Raw genomic sequence first — 16,114 nt, forward strand, 5'->3', positions numbered from 1 at the left:
CAGTTATATCATCACTGGGTTCATCTCAACTGGATTCATGACAAGGATGCATGATATTGATTTTTTTTCCAGCCGATACGATAACCGATAAATATCTGCTGCTCATGACCAATAACCAATACGATAACCGATGATAATTTCACAATTTAGTATTAAGTAAGTTCTTAACCTGTAGTTTATGTACCTGCGGGTAAGAAAGGCTAAGCTGTAGTGAGTGAGCAAAGCTCGGATCTAACCGACGTCACTATTGTTAACTTAACACAAAACAAAGAACACTTCCGAGTTCTGACTCTTCAAATGTTCATTGCAGCCGTTTGACATCATGAGCATAACGACAACAACAAGCTGCACTCTGGCTGCCCTGCCAAGGCAAAACAGAGCAAAGTTGGCTTCATATTATCGTCTAAAATTTCATTATTGGAATAATAAACAATATGTAATGTAAAATGGCATTGTGACATCACTGATGATGTCATCAGTGACACACACACACACGAGAGCGACTGAGGGAGGGGGAGAGAGACTGAGGGAGAGGGAGGAATTGAGCGCACGAGATGCCTAGTAATGTAAAATTACTAGGCATTTTAGCAATTTATCGGATCGATATATATAGATATATATCGTGCATCCCTAATTTATGATGGCCATTTTTAAAGTCCATTATTTTACTGCACCGAGTACATTTGCCAAACTACTCTAACAGATAAGGGGCATTTTAGACTGGAGATTGTGTTTGTTTCCATATTTTGAATTCCATGTTGGTCACTGCACTGGGCAGTTACTCACAATAGCACAATTCAGTCAGAGGAAGAGTTGTGGAGCAAGGAGGGGCTCACACTCATACAAAATACATATAGGGAGAGATGGATGTAGGTTATATAGACATGGGCTACATCGCCCTAATATGTAACTCTGGTAACAGAGACAAGGCAAATTGGTTATCCTGCTCTTCTGTGGAGTTCATGACCTCAGATGATGAATGCCAAGTAATGAGTAAAATGAGAAACCAGCTAATTGCCCAAAATGCAACTTTTCCGTTATGAGTCACTCTGGCTTTGAAATCAAAGTATTCATAACACATTGTTGGTAGCACTTTTTTTAAATACCGTATAGCATAAACAGACTGTTCTGGATCATTATCAAAGGAAGAGAAAGGAATAACAACGCAAATAGTATCAGTTTAATATTTTCGGGAAGCCTGTTCTTCCATTTAGTTGCATTATTATTAATCATAATTAATAATTGATTACGATTATTAGTAATTAGTCACCATTAATCATATTATTAATCATCAGACGATTGAATGGGTCTGACAGTTTTCTCGTCGATTGACTCTGTACTCCGAGGGCACTTCATAAATCTCTGCCAGTGTGAGAGATGACCCTTTTGACTTGTGTTGTTTCACGTCGAATGTCTGACCTTCCCTGATAACTGCTTGATTTGCGCTCATAGAATTCCTGTTTTCTCCCAAACTAAGCGTGCAACTCATCTTCTGATTAGGGATGTTCATTTTGAAAATTTTCCAAAATCGATAATTGGTGAAAATTAACGATCAATTATCGATTATCGATCATATTAATACTTAGAAAATTTTCAATTTTTTCAATTTTTTTTCAATTTTTTTTTTTTTACAAAATGAATGCCTATGGCAGAAAATACGAAAGACAACGTGTTCTCCTCAATGAACTCTTTATTTCAATGTGTCTCCTCTCCAACACTCTGCTGTCCCCGGCGCATGCCGGTGTGAATTTCCCATGTTTAAAACAGTTTTGTTGGCACAAAGGCCCGTGCCCAGCCAGAAAACTAGAGACTATATGAAGCTCCACCTCACGTTAGTCGGCTGTGCAATGGAGTGGGGCGAGGAGGAACGAATTCCACCCAAACCTAGTCCACAATTTTTTTTTTTTTTTTTTTAATAATTTAAAAATCGATCCAAATGCCACAGGATCGATTCCAATCCTTAACGATCAATTATCGATTTTCGATAATTGATGAACATCCCTACTTCTGATCGATCCAGAGCCTTGTGATGTTAGTTTTGCAGGTGCTCTGAAATCCTACAACGATGGCAATTCCGTGTATTTTGGCAAATGGCAAGCTGAGCCGTGGCTGCTTCAAACAGGCCATGCGTCGTAAAACGTTTGAGGCCTTGTTAGGCCTGCTCTTTGTTTAAGATGTGGGTTGAGTTCAGACAGGGGTCACGACAGCCAGGTGCCACGGCTCAGCTATACCTCTGCTACTAAAGCGTGTTGTTTAGGCACCGTTCAACCAGCAAAACCATAGGGATCAGGCTCATAAATGCTGCTGTTTCAGTACATAGTCTAGGCCTATCAATTAGTCGAAATCGGGGAAACTGGTAATTATTTCACATGCAAACAAAGTTGGTTATGTCGTTTATGACTTCGGTTCCCCCCCGTGTGTTTAGCCAATATCACGGTTCTGCCGATATTTGAAGATACATTTAGGTGGAAAAAGGGATCTGTGTCTGTAGCCGTGCCCATAAACTCGCTCCTGAATTTGAGATGCATTTAAATAATCTATTGTACCAATCTTCTTCTTCTTCCCAGGAACAGTGGCAGAGGCAACCCCTATTTCCGCAGCAGAGGTCGAGGGCGAGGGTCAGCCCCTCCAAAGTCCACAGCAGACCGGGGAGACCACAGGTTTAAGCCGCTGGATCCACATACAGACCGAGGGTATAGTTTTATTACAGTACATACCAATTAACAAACTCCGCCAAATCCGCAAGCAGAGCTTATAGTCTTTCTTTTTTAGCTTTTGTTTCAGACGTTACCATCCATTTAATTATTAAATAATTGTTAATTTAATATTTACATTAAATCAAAGTGTTCTAGCCTACCGTTTTAAAATGTAATGACAGAAAATGTTGCATGATTATATTAATTTGAATAACCTTGCACACTGCAAAATGTATGTTTCCCTCCTGAAATCATGTGCAGTAGGACTGTCTAACAAGACTTGAACGATGGGCTCATTCAGGCGAAGTTCCCGTTATATCAAAAAGTTCTCCAAGTCTACTATAAAATCCCAGCTTGGTAACCAGCCCCAATGAATCCTTCATTAGGGTCTGGACGCAAGCCTATCCACCACTGATTCTGTGACCTATCTTTCAGCCACAACTGATTGGTTGCTGTCTGTGTCAATCATCAAAGTCTTTGACCGATCGCAGTAGCAAAGCACGACAAATTCGACGATCCTGCGCCAAAGAACTTAAATTGATAAGAACTGAGGCTAATGGATTGTTCCCCTCGCAACCTCAAGGTGCTCTTGCCTTCAATACTCTTTGTCTGCTACATCCGGGTACCTACACCGGTGTGGGTGTCGGATCTGCTACAAGATCGGCTCGTGCGCGCATTGTGATTGGCTGTACATCGGGGCATGTGGGATTAACAGGTCTAATATGTCTGAGCGCTTTAGATTAATGACTCATTTATACTCCATTTTCATACGTAAATAGATGCGTCCACATGCGTTTTTCACATTGGTATCGTGTTAAGCAATACATCCACCAGTGGGCAGTAGAGAGTCAAATGTATGAGTGCGTGTGTGGTTTTGCTCCGTTTCATGCGTATCCGTAAGCTTTCGGATGACGGACAGAAAACGCACAAAATACGGACATAAGGCTCTGTCCGTCTCCGTCTTTAACGTAGAGCAGGGGTGCCCAATACGTCGATCGCGATCGACCGGTCGATCGCGAAGGTAGTGTGGTCGATCGCGTGGCATTGGGGAAGAATTTTTTTTTTTTTTTTTTTTTTTTTTTTTTTTTTTACTGTTTTTCCACTGTTTCCATTGTTTTTCCACTGTTTTTCCACTGTTTTTCCACTGTTTTTCCACTGTTCCACTGTTTTCCACTGTATACTCAGTGTATATATATATAAATAAATATGTTCGGTAGATCACTTTGACTTGGTCATTTTAAAAGTAGCTCCCAAGCTGAAAAAGTGTGGGCACCCCTGACGTAGAGTATAATTGGGCCTTAATTAACAAGCTAAGCTACTGATGTTACCAGACATTTGGGAACATTAATACATAAAAAATATGAATGATACAAACATCCAATGATAATGATTCAAGTGTTACAGGACCATTTCTCATAAAGATGAGCCTTACTTTTTGAAAATAAATGTTGTGAGAGTTTAACTTCACCGAGCTTCGATCTTACACCCACATCGGCAACCGTAATGCATTTAACGTTAATTTTAGCTGCAAGCCACAAGCAGCTCAACGGATTTCACTGGTTAACAAGTGAAACGTTTGGTCACTCACCCTGGCGTTTTGAGCCTGGTGTCGGTGAAGTGGTTACAGCAGCAGTAGTGGGCTTAGCTAACAACTAGCTATCTAGCCTAGCTATTAACATACAGGTGTGTTGTTGCAGCGCTCTGTAATGCGCGTCATCGGTAACGTTAGATTAGGTCCCGCCACCTACATCGACCAGCCAATCAGGATTCCTCGACAGTATGTGTTCTGACTAACCACAGTGGATGGGCGTGGCTCAGACCCATATGAAGAGTGAGGACTTTTTTCAATTTGTTCTCACCTCAAATAGACAATGGATAGACATATCTTGATATTGCTCATTGTAAACATGAGGTACATTGCAAACTGCATTGCATTTATAATATGCTGAATTTCTCTTAATTATCATCAAAGACTGTTCAGCAATAAGAGAGAATGTCCCAGAGAAAAAAGACAAAGACAAAGAGGGAACGTAAAGGAGACCCTGAAACTAAGAGAGAGAGAGAGAACCAGGTGAGAAAGTGGACAGGTAGTCAAGGCCACATCTCTCTACTAATTCTAGGAATCTGTGTGTGTGTGTGTGTGTGTGTGTGTGTGTGTGTGTGTGTGTGTGTGTGTGTGTGTGTGTGTGTGTGTGTGTGTGTGTGTGTGTGTGTGTGTGTGTGTGTGTGTTACTTGGCGGGTGTGTTGCTGGGGACCTGAGGTGATTTGATCACAGGACGGGACACGTTTGATATGAATCAATATTGAATGAACCATAGCAATAAGTGGGCAGGCTGCTCGGCACTGTCTGGGTGCAGCGGGCGTTGTTTACCAGAGGCACCGGTGGGCCGGGGCTTCGGGGTATCCCTTCCACTCCGATCCATTCACCATGATGCGCTCTCTCTCTCGCTCCACCACACGCTCGCTACGTAAAATCACTCCGCACACACTACCCTATTCTTTAAAAGGGGCTATACTGCTCCTACAATATGGTTCAACCTCAGTTTAGTCTCCCTGGTGAATTTGGCATATTAATGAACAATTTTCAATGGGCCAGGCGAACAGCGCTCTGTGCAGCAGCGGGGGCGAACGGGCACTGCACTACTAGTAGTTATAATGCCATGTTTTGCCCACATTCCTTGCAGTCAACTCCACTATGATTTCACATAACTAAGTAGTGTATTTATGTACCATTATGAAATTAGGGGCTGCAGTAGCTCAGGAGGTAGCGCTATCGTCGGAGGTTTCCCCATTCGTGGCTCGCGTCTCTCTGGGCCGCGTGTCGAAGTGTCCTTGAGCAAGGCACCGAGCCCCTAACGGCTCCCGGCGAGCAGTTTGCGCCTTTGGCAGACGCTGTGGGAGTGTGAACGTGAGCATGAATGTAGACATTACTGTGTAAAGTGCTTTGAGCGGTCGTCACACTGCCAAAAAGCACGATCTAAATCAACTCCATTTACCATTTTTCCCCAACCTCCTCATTGTCAGTGCAAAGAGGGAGAGAGGAGGATCGAGAAAGGGAGCAAGAACAGAAAGAACCAGGTGAGAAAGTGGACAGATAGTGAAGTCAAGATTGTTATAGTGGCAAAACAGTAACCGTTTAGCCGAGAAAGAAGTATAATTAATAATTCATTCATTCATTTAAAGTATTATTATTGTACATTCAAATATATACAGATTTTTTTTTTATTAATTGTTATCCAGTGAAATGAGTGATCTGGCAGGGAGGTTGAACACTTTTTCAAAGCACTGTATGCATGCCACTTTCTCAATTGGTAAAATAATGACCATCTCCTAGACCTAAACCCACAGCTTGTGAGCACTTTGTCCAGAGAAAGCCGGACTCGCCAATGTTAGATTGTGAGATTCTGCATCTCTTGTCCGCTTTGTATTCTTTGGTAGCGATCATAGACCGACTGGCTACGAGCGTATTGTGTGCAGTCATTTTTTATGTCGCAAATATTCACTTGATTTGTATAATGCGCATGGGACTATAGAGCTCTTAAGTAGTTTGGGAGGATTTGAAGGTCTCTTGAACTCGACTCCATTGTGGCTCTTTGTGACCTCAGGGAGGACCATGATGACCACAGGCTGCGGAGAGAGCCCTACACCTCTGAACGGGAGCGTTCGCCTATACGGAGGGAGGTTCAGCAACCCATACCTGTCCGTACAGTACCAAAAACCACCAGTAGGAGCCGTTCCCCTGACAGTGACAAAGGCTGCACCTACCAGCAGCGCCAGCAAAGGCGTAAGTCCTCATATGTGGGTGTCAAATAGCACAAACGTACGATTTTGAAATGGAAAGTAACATGATTTTATTACAGCTAAAATAAAAATATAAATAAAATAAAATAACAACCGTTACACTTTTGTTTGAATTTAGTCTCTGTGTTTGTATGTGTACCACGTCAGTGTTTTGATTGTGCATGTTATTTTGCAGGATATGTAGAGACTGGCCATAACGGGGGACATGGTAAGTTTCTAGACTAGGGAGGCATTTCACATGGGCTTAGCACAGCACAGCTTAAGCCCACTACTTCTTTTTAATTGTGCGTAGGGTTGAACAATTATTCAAGATTTTATTGAAATCACAATATGCCCTACTGCAATCTGACCTGCTCCCCGAGTGGCTCGTATGTCTCTGAACTCCCCGACACCGTGATTGGCCGCTGCAGTCGAAACCCGAGAGAGCACGGCTGTGATTGGCCGCTGCCGGCGGAACCCGAGAGAGCACGGCTGCGATTGGCCCCTTCCCTTTAGGCAAAACCTGAGAGAGCATGGCTAATGGGAGCGGGGTGCTACAGTGGAGTTGTGAATTTCCTCCTGTCTCATCAAAAAAAATGGCATCGGTGAAAAGTTGGAATTATGCGGGAGAGCAATATGAAGAAATTGAGAGTGCATTTTCTTGTCCTTGCAGCTGTCATATTGCTTGTGCAATGACAGCAATCCAGATCAGGTTCTCATCCTTCTGAGACATGTAATTATATGTCTAAAAGAATCAAGCCATTCTAAGCATCTGTTTTTCAGAGGTGGTGTGTAACATGAGGGGTCAGGGTGTGCTGGAACACGTTAAGATGTTAATTACACTCACACCACGCACACACACCGTTAGAGGCTGGGAAAAGGATAGCCTTGGTTTATTGAGGTGGGTTTAGCTTTTGATTCAGGGCCTGACCTTTTTCTTCGGTGAGAGCGCAGTTTACGTGCTGACCTAACAGATGTCTTCAAAATCACTTTGTCCCTCATTTTACACGCTTTCTGTTCTTTTGTGACTTTTCGCACGCTTTAGAACTTTAATTGGCAAAGGTGAGCCGGTGAAATTTATGGCTTCACATTTTGCAAAAAATATCGTTTTTGAAGTGATCCGAGATGGACCGAATTATTACGCTGAGGGAAAGGAGATTGAACAGTAATTTCTCCAGGGTTAATGCTTTGATTTCTAACATGCACAAGCATATTGATGTTCTGGAAGCCTGGTATCCAAGTTCTATGTACCCCCCTTTGAAGATGCAATAAAACAGTGAGAAAACAGTTGTCCCTCCCACCTCCACCCCCATCTGGAACGCTAATTAGGCCAGCACATCAAAGTACACAGAAAAGGCTTTTTGGTGATCAGGAATCCTCACCGGGCTTTAGTGATACACATGGAGGCTCTGTACAGTGTTGGTGATAATGTATGCTGCTGTCAAACTCCCTGTAGTGTTATGTCTAGGCTATCGCAAATATTGATATTTGTAAGCACTTGTTAAAACAGAATTACAGAGGGCTTTACAGACAAAGCAATAATGCATTAAAGCCAATAAACAACAAAACCGTGTTAAATAAGAATAAAATAGGGAAAGTCAAGCCTTAAAGGAGAATAGCAGTTATTTTAACGAGTACATCGGTACTTTTGCCTTGACAAGAGTTCAAATCTCAAGCCACTCTAGTGTATCATTGCATATCATATTTTTTGCAGTTAGATTTGGTTGGGTATTTTGTGCTGATTAATCACTCATCAGCTTTCCTTATATAAAAGAACGTATTCCTATCCACCTTATTTTTGAATGCCCCACTGTAACAAATAATTGTGGGAACAAGGTCCGGTTTAACGTGACTTATTGTTGCCGCTTGCCATTTCCTTTGTTATACTCTGGCTGCAGACCTGAATTATAAACCGGAAGCTGGAGTACGTTATAAAAGTTATAAATATAGTCACGTTATAAACAACTAACCAACGCTGGGGGTCCGTATGGAAACAGTGTTACTCGAAATGGTTAAAAGTTAAATCAATTTGGTCATTCAGTGGCGTTTTACTGCCATGTAAAGTAACTATTACGCTAGCCGCTAGCATTAGCCACAGTAGCCGACTACCCACAATGCATTACGTTATCCCAGCACCCGAACGACACGGCTGTAGAGCAGAATGGCTCTGCTGTAAAATGCTCATAGACGTTTTTTTTTGTCAAGTTAAAACCATAGACTGTAAAACAGCCTATTACACCGGAAGCAGAAGAAGCACCCATCAGGCATCATCATGGCAGCAAGAAATAAGGTGGATAAAAGCTAAAAAATGAACACTTTGAAAAGACGTAATTTACGTGGGGGGAGGGCGGGGGGATTCATGTCATCACCCTGGACCTTTCAGAGGCTGTCGTGGTCGTGTCGTAGATTTTGCAATGACATCCATGCTGTACAGTATGTGTCATGACATTTTCTTCCCAACTAGTGGACCCCTGGGACCCCCCTGGTCTGGTACACAGTGATCTCCAAAGTCTCCAGGACACGCTCAAATCATCATCAATCACTGACGATAAATCACTTATACTAATCCTATAATAAGAATGAGAAGTGTGTGTGTGTGTGTGTGTGTGTGTGTGTGTGTGTGTCTGCGTGCGTGTGAGTGAGTGTGAGTGAGCGAGCAGAATCTATGCCGTTGTATGTGCAATCGGGCTGAAACTTGTGTCTTCAGTGTCATCAGTCTGAGGCTATATAAGTGATGGGAGTATATAACAAACACATTTGAGTGTGTCCCGGAGGCTTTGGAGACCAGCTGTGTTCCAGACCAGTAGGATTAATATGAGAAGAAGAGAAGAGAATGAAATCCAGTGAGTAAGCAAGCTGTGGCATTCCAGTTGCTCCCAGCTGACATATATGCCCTTGTTAATGCCCCTGATAGCGGCCGCAACTCAGACTATTGTGGCTAGGGATGCACCGATCTACATTTTTTCACTTCCGATCCGATTCCGATACCTGAATTTGGATATCTGCCGATACCGATATTATGCCGATACCAATATTTTTCTATACAGTATAGGCAAAGATTTATTTATTTAGATTATACCTTGCAAAAAGCACACACAATTAAGAAAATATACAAGGCAAAGAAGTATACTATTATACATGGGCAAATTGCGGCCCGCGCTGGAATTGCTCGTCAGTGTTGACGTACTGCCAGGTCGTTAGCCTTAGAGGACTCCCATGTAAGTTAAATGCAGTTTGCATTTTCAATCAAAACTTGGCTTGTCTAACTCAATATATTGAATATTACAATAACTGAAGAAAGCAATGAACGTAAAACTAATTAAAATACAGTTACATGAAATGACCCACGTACTGTCCAAGACTGCTTTAGTGTCTGCATAGAATTTTGTTAACGGCATTAAGGCAGGTCTTTATTTCTGCTGCGCAATTGTGCATTGTGACACCACATCATCAGCATGATGTCATCAGTGACATCTTCAGCATTGTGACATCACTGATGATGTCATAAGACTGATGGATGTAAACTTAAGGGGCACACACACACCCGCGTGTATGTTAACGTACACATTTTGTGAGCAACACACACACACCCACACCCGTGCGCGCCAATAGAGCAGGCGATCTCTGTATGCGAGTTGCAGGACGGGCGTCTAGATACAACCTTGTCTTAGTAATGATTTTGACCTTTTAGCAGCCACAGACATTGGATGCAGTTGTACTGCACATTGGCTATTAACTGTGGAACTACCTCCAAGTTTCACTGGGCGTCTCACAACCTGAGAGCCCTGTAGTTAGTAGTGGGGGGGGGGGGATTACAAGTCCAAGTGTTTTTCATTTGACCTTGGCTCAGTCTCATCGCCATGGGAGATTCCTTAACCCATTGATACCTGATGCAGCATTTGCGTGTCTATCCCTCATTTGTGTGCGTATCCCTTTAAGACCGCGAACCGCGTTAATGCGGTTCGTGGTCTTAAAGGGATACACACACAAATGCTGCATCAGGTATTAATGGGTTAAGTAAAAAGAAACATCTACAACTTGGCCATATTTGTTGTTTTTTTATAGACATATTGGAGCCAGCCGAGCAGCAATATTTCAATTTAGCCACAGCTGAACTCCTCCACCACTATTGTGTGGGAAGCTCCGGCAAGAGAGTACGACATAAACAGTGATTTATACTGTTCAACTGCCTCTCCATTGTTCACTCTACAATAATAAGTGAGTGATTGCTTGGTGGCTCACAGTAGAACTTAAATTATTGTTCCCCAGCGTGTTTTTAATACAGAGCAAGATTAAATTAAGGAATGTACTTTACTGTATGTTACCTTGTTTTTGTTATGTTTTCGGGTTGTCCGTTCATTGTGCGTCCGTCCATCCCATTCTCGTTAACGCGATATCTCAGGAACGCCGTGAGGGAATTTCTTCAACTTTGGCACAAACGTCCACTTGGACTCGAGGATGAACTGATTACAATTTGGTGGTCAGAGGTCAAGGTCACTGTGACGTCACAAGATGTTTTTGGCCATAACTCCTCAGAATTCATATGCTAATTATTATTCAACACAAATGTCTTATACCTGTAGGATAAAATGAAGCGATGACCTTTTATATCCAAAGGTTCAAAGGTCAACTTCACTGTGACATCTTAATGTTTTGTTTACCACTGTAGCTGAGACAACAATCTTGGGTAATACTACAAAAATAGCAGAATCACTCATTCACTTATGTCACTTATTTTTGCAGACAACAAAATAATTTACGTTGACCTAATAATCACATTAGGTATAATGATTTGGACCCCAAGATACTCGTATGAGTCCACACACCCTCTTCACTTCCTCTCCCTGGATGTCTTCACCGGCAGGATGTAGCACGTGGGAGGATCACGCTATTCCCACCAGTTCCCTTCCGCCCCGAACAGGAGCCCCGACCGACCAGAGGAGGCGCCAGTGTGGCGACCAGGACACATACCGTCATTCCGGCTTCCCACCCGCAGACACAGCCAATCGTGCCTGTATGGACGCCCGACCAAGCCGGAGGTAACACGGGGGTGCGAACCTGCGACCCTCGTGTTGGTAGGCACTAGGCAGGGATTCTACCTCTACACTACCTGGATGTCCGTCTGTGCATTTGTTTACTGCCGTTTCCATTTATTATGACTCTTTTCTGGGAGGTACGGTGGTGCAGTGGTAAGCGCTATCGCCTCACAGCGCGAAGGTCGTGGGTTTGATTCCCACCTGGGACGATGTGAACGCTGAAGGAGTGCGTGCCCGTCCGCATGTCCTCGAGTGCCCACCGCCCGGGTGGGGTCGTCAAAAGGGCCTTTCTGTGTGGAGTTTGCATGTTCTCCCCGTGCCTCCCGGGGGGTTTCCTTCATATAGGAACCCCCTTCACCAAAAACATGCAATATCCTGGTTGCTAATGTGGTTCCTCCTCTGGTCGTTAAGGGCGCCTGTTCAGAGGGAGGGGAACTGGTTGGAATAGCGTGAACCTCCCACGTGCTATGTCCTACCGGTGAAGCTTCCTCTGTCAGGTGAAAAGAAGCGGCTGGCTAACTGCCCATGTCTCGGAGGAAGCATGGAGCCAGTTTTGGCTCTCCCCAGATCGGCAAAGGGTGGAGTAGCAACCAGGATAAAGAAATTACGTTAGCACTAATGGGGGATAAAAATGGGATAAAAAATCAGGAATAAAATAAAAATAAATTATGACTCTTTTCTCCACAGATAAATCCACCACCAGTTCTAGTTCTACTACTACTACTTCCTCCAGCATGGCTAGGAAGACTAGGAGCACGTCCAGCTCCAGTGTACTGTCTGTGGAGGGGTCTCCTGCGAGGAGCTCAGTATCATCAAAGGTAGGACCACCACATGAAGGGACTCTGCTCCCCCGCCACCTTTTAATGTATTGAGATTGTCTTTCTGTATTGTTTTTGTCTTCCGACTATTTATATTTAATTGATGTGACCGCTACGCTGCATACTTACACAAGTCAAATTCCCAGTATGTAATCTGATTACCTACTGTCGCAATAAAAGTGAATCTGAATTTGAAGACATTCTGAACCAGTTAGAATGTTATCACAATAACATTTACTAGGATACAACCCAGTAGCATTTAGTATTTTTAAAGGCTGGAAAAAGAAATCTGCTTTAACGTGAGCAGTCTAGAGCAGGGGTCAGCAACCTATGCCACGGGTGCCACCTCCTGCACGCGAAGGGGCAACCAGTGGCATGGCAGCCACAGCAGCAATAAGTGTGCAATTGATTTTTTTTTTTTTTTTTTTGTAGAAATGTTGAAGTGCCAAATGACCATTTCACAGCCATTTGCAGTTGCGCGGCCTGTTATTTAGGATATTTACGGTAGTGACCCACTCTACTCTGCCTCTGATTGGTTGCCTTCCATGGCAGCAGCCAGACAGCAGATGAAAAATGCGAGCGCGGAAGACCGAGAAAGACCGCGCTGTGTATCTCGTATAGTGTGGTGCTTTCATCCCAATGTCCTCCTGATTTTGGATGGAATAACATTACAGATCCGTTAGAGATTAAAATGTTGACGTGCGAGTCATTAATCTTGGTGTGGCACACTGATTGACAAGCAAATTTGAAAACGGCACTTAATATAAAAAAGGTGGCCGACCCCTGGTCTCGAGCTTAAAGGAATACAGTTAGTAACTTTATAAAATCACTCTTTCCATTTCCTATTCACAACCACACCCATAGAAACACACATGTATTGCCCAGCATGGCAAATGGAACCTGTCACAGATTGTCTTGATGTGATTCACTGTAGTGGCCACAAATCAGGGCCTGCGCTTCATGGCCGCTATGGTCCCCTTTTTCTTGTGGTTTTGACATGACTCATTAAGTGTGTCCCACTTTCTGGGATGGAAGGGTGGCAGTCCCAGGACTTTGTTAATTGGGGAATGGGGGGGTGTATGAAATCTTAAACATACTTTTTTCCAGCTGTTAATCAATGTCCGTGGCAATTTTATGTTGAAACACATCAATCCTATTCATAAATCACAATACATCACATTACATATTTGTTTCCTGTGTTTTCTCTGCAAATCCTGGCCGTTGGCCTGCCCTAGTGGGCTGAATAACCTTGTGTTTTGGTGATTTACATTAATTTTGTATTCACCATACACGTTACAATCTTTCCCATGTGCCTACCCTTTCCCCTTCCACTCCTTCATGCTGCGTTTTTTCAAAAGCGCGCAGTAGGTGGAGAAAGGCTTAAAGGAACACTCCGCCCATTTTCAACCAGCGTTGTATCATTAGAACATCAGTAGTATCAGAAAACTGTAAACTGTTTTGAAGTCTGTCATTTAATTTGACAGTTATTGAGTGTTAAAGTGTTAACTCAAATCAACTCTCAATAACTGTCAAACTAGATCACATACATCAGTATGTTATTGAGAGTTGATATTGAGAGTTGATTTGAGTTAATGGGTTATTAATTTGAGTTAGTGTGGACCAGTGATGTCACTGGTCCACACTTTAACACTCAATAACTGTCAAATTAAATGACAGACTTCAAAACAGTTTACAGTTTTCTGATATACTACTGATGTTCTAATGATACAAAGCTGGTTGAAAATGGGCAGAGTGTTCCTTTAAAGTGAGGACATCATGATTCTTTAAAGTCTAGAATACAGTAAGATACCAGAATAAAAGGTAATAACATTTTCTCTTTGATTCTTCAGGCCCATGTAGGTTGTTACATTGTAAAGTGCAGCAGATTGATGCATTTGTGTCGCAGGCTTTTCCGCTTTCATCTTTGGCTGTGGGGGATCCTTTGATCAGAGAGGTCTATGTGGCAAAGCATTTCTGTTTACTGTTGAGATGCCTGCAACCACAACGAGGCGTGTGGAGAAACAACACACCAGTGACGGAGCCAAGAAGGCCTCTCTTCAAACTCTCTTACAGACTTTGAAATCAGAACCAGTTTCTAAACCTGGTGACCTGAGCTCTCTAACCTCTTAACCTTCGACCTGCCAGGAAAACCCCCCTGCATCTGTAACGGAGCCGGAGACGGAGACGGAGGCGGAGCTGAGACCAGAGGAGGACTTCAGGACCCGCCGGGCGCAGGCCATCGCGGCTAAAGCTTTGGAAATTGAGAAGGTAAATAATGAGACTGACTCGATTAGACGCCGCAACTGCTGCTGACTCTCCACTATACTGGTTTTGCCATAACTTTACGGCAATAACTTGTCTCCATTTGGGGTTTATTATTAAATCTGAATCCTTCTCCATGAGGATCGCTGGGTTTCTAAATATTCCGTGGCCGGCAGCTACACACATCTATTTGAGAAACATGTATCCGATTATTTCGGTGGAGAGGAGGAGGATGAGTCGGCAGAAAATCCTCTAAGCACCTCAGGTTGCGACGCTTCACATGACCCTGCTATTTGGATTCGCGCTGCTTTTCGCTCCCCGTCAACACGCGACGCTACAGTGCCACTTATCTGTTCCCGTTAAAGCCAGGGCGGGAAGTGCCCCGCGGGATGCAGGGCGGCCCACCCACAGAGCGCTAACTACGTCTCCTTGGCATTAGCACACACACACACACATGCTGACGCTGTCGTTCCTAGCCAATCTACAGCTGTGGTGTAGCGGGCCGGGCGAGAGCCTCTTCTGTGTCTCTTCTTCACAGTAACATCTGCCCCAGGCTCAGCTTAAACACACACTGATCCATCACGGCCGCGGAAGGAAGGCCACCACGCCGACTAGATGGAGTAGCGGGATAAGGCGTGGGCAGGAGCTGGTGGGGGGCGAGACGGGACGTCCACCGACTGATTTAGAGGGACGACTGCCTGCGATCCACAGCGTCCCCTCAGCCCGCACGATGAGACGCGCCTGTCACACACAGCCACCAAAAAAACCTTCACTTTCCCACTCCTTTCCCACTTGAGACTGAGCAACGAGGCCTAGATCTTTACAGCACGCTTAGGAGTTGTCTCGTCAGCGTAGTTCACTGCGTCACTGGCGGCTAGGCTAAAGAGCCTGCTGTGAGACATACTTTCTACTGTATGCTCTCAGGGTTATAAAAGCCCAAACATAAATTATTCTCTGACACAGTAAACATTCCTGCTTGAGTGCTTTCTTCTTCTTCTTCTTCTTCTTCTTCTTCTTCTTCTTCTTCTTCTTCTTCGTCTTCTTCTTCGTCTTCATCTTCATCTCCGTGAGTGGTGCGGTTGGTTTGTAAAGCTTTGTACCTCAGTCATAGTACCTCATTCTCTCTGAGTTTGATGCCACTGCTGCTGACCAGTGAAGTAGTGGATCCGTTATCCTCTAACCAAGCAGGGGATTAAACAAAATAAATCTGAACATAATAAGAACAACAACAACAACAACAACATATGAAATCAGGAAATAGCCATGCATTATTATTACTTAGCGAAGTTCCTGGGAGTGATTTTCAGAGAAGTCCATCATCTCAATCAGTGCAAATGAAACATATCCATTTCAACTATTAGCCCCCTCCATCGAGAGGTCCGGTTTGCAGCTTGAGTGATTAAAGTGGCTCTTTTAATATCCCCTAATGTGTAGCAGCCCTCCAGTCATTAGCCCACTTCCCTTATTACGCAGGACCCCTGCCCGCATCGGCGCTCATTTGAACAGAGCCCCCACTAAGTG

At 43.7% G+C, this 16,114-nt stretch overlaps 1 protein-coding gene across 3 annotated transcripts in view; it reads left to right on the forward strand.

The window, feature by feature from the left end:
- Nucleotides 1-16,114, forward strand: part of LOC310800483 (uncharacterized protein) — a 33,141-nt gene that overhangs the window by 5,484 nt on the left and 11,543 nt on the right. Inside the window, exons 6-11 of one of the 3 annotated variants that reach the window (XM_083663083.1) lie at nt 2,568-2,693; nt 5,722-5,775; nt 6,303-6,481; nt 6,674-6,706; nt 12,201-12,331; nt 14,477-14,599. In XM_083663083.1, the coding sequence (XP_083519209.1) occupies nt 2,568-2,693; nt 5,722-5,775; nt 6,303-6,481; nt 6,674-6,706; nt 12,201-12,331; nt 14,477-14,599 (646 nt within the window). The remainder of the gene's footprint in view (nt 1-2,567; nt 2,694-5,721; nt 5,776-6,302; nt 6,482-6,673; nt 6,707-12,200; nt 12,332-14,476; nt 14,600-16,114) is intronic. The other 2 variants (XM_083663084.1, XM_083663085.1) reach the window with 2 other exon arrangements.

The sequence above is a fragment of the Poromitra crassiceps genome (genome assembly GCF_964638095.1).
Source record: "Poromitra crassiceps genome assembly, chromosome: 30".
Lineage (NCBI taxonomy): Eukaryota > Metazoa > Chordata > Actinopteri > Beryciformes > Melamphaidae > Poromitra > Poromitra crassiceps.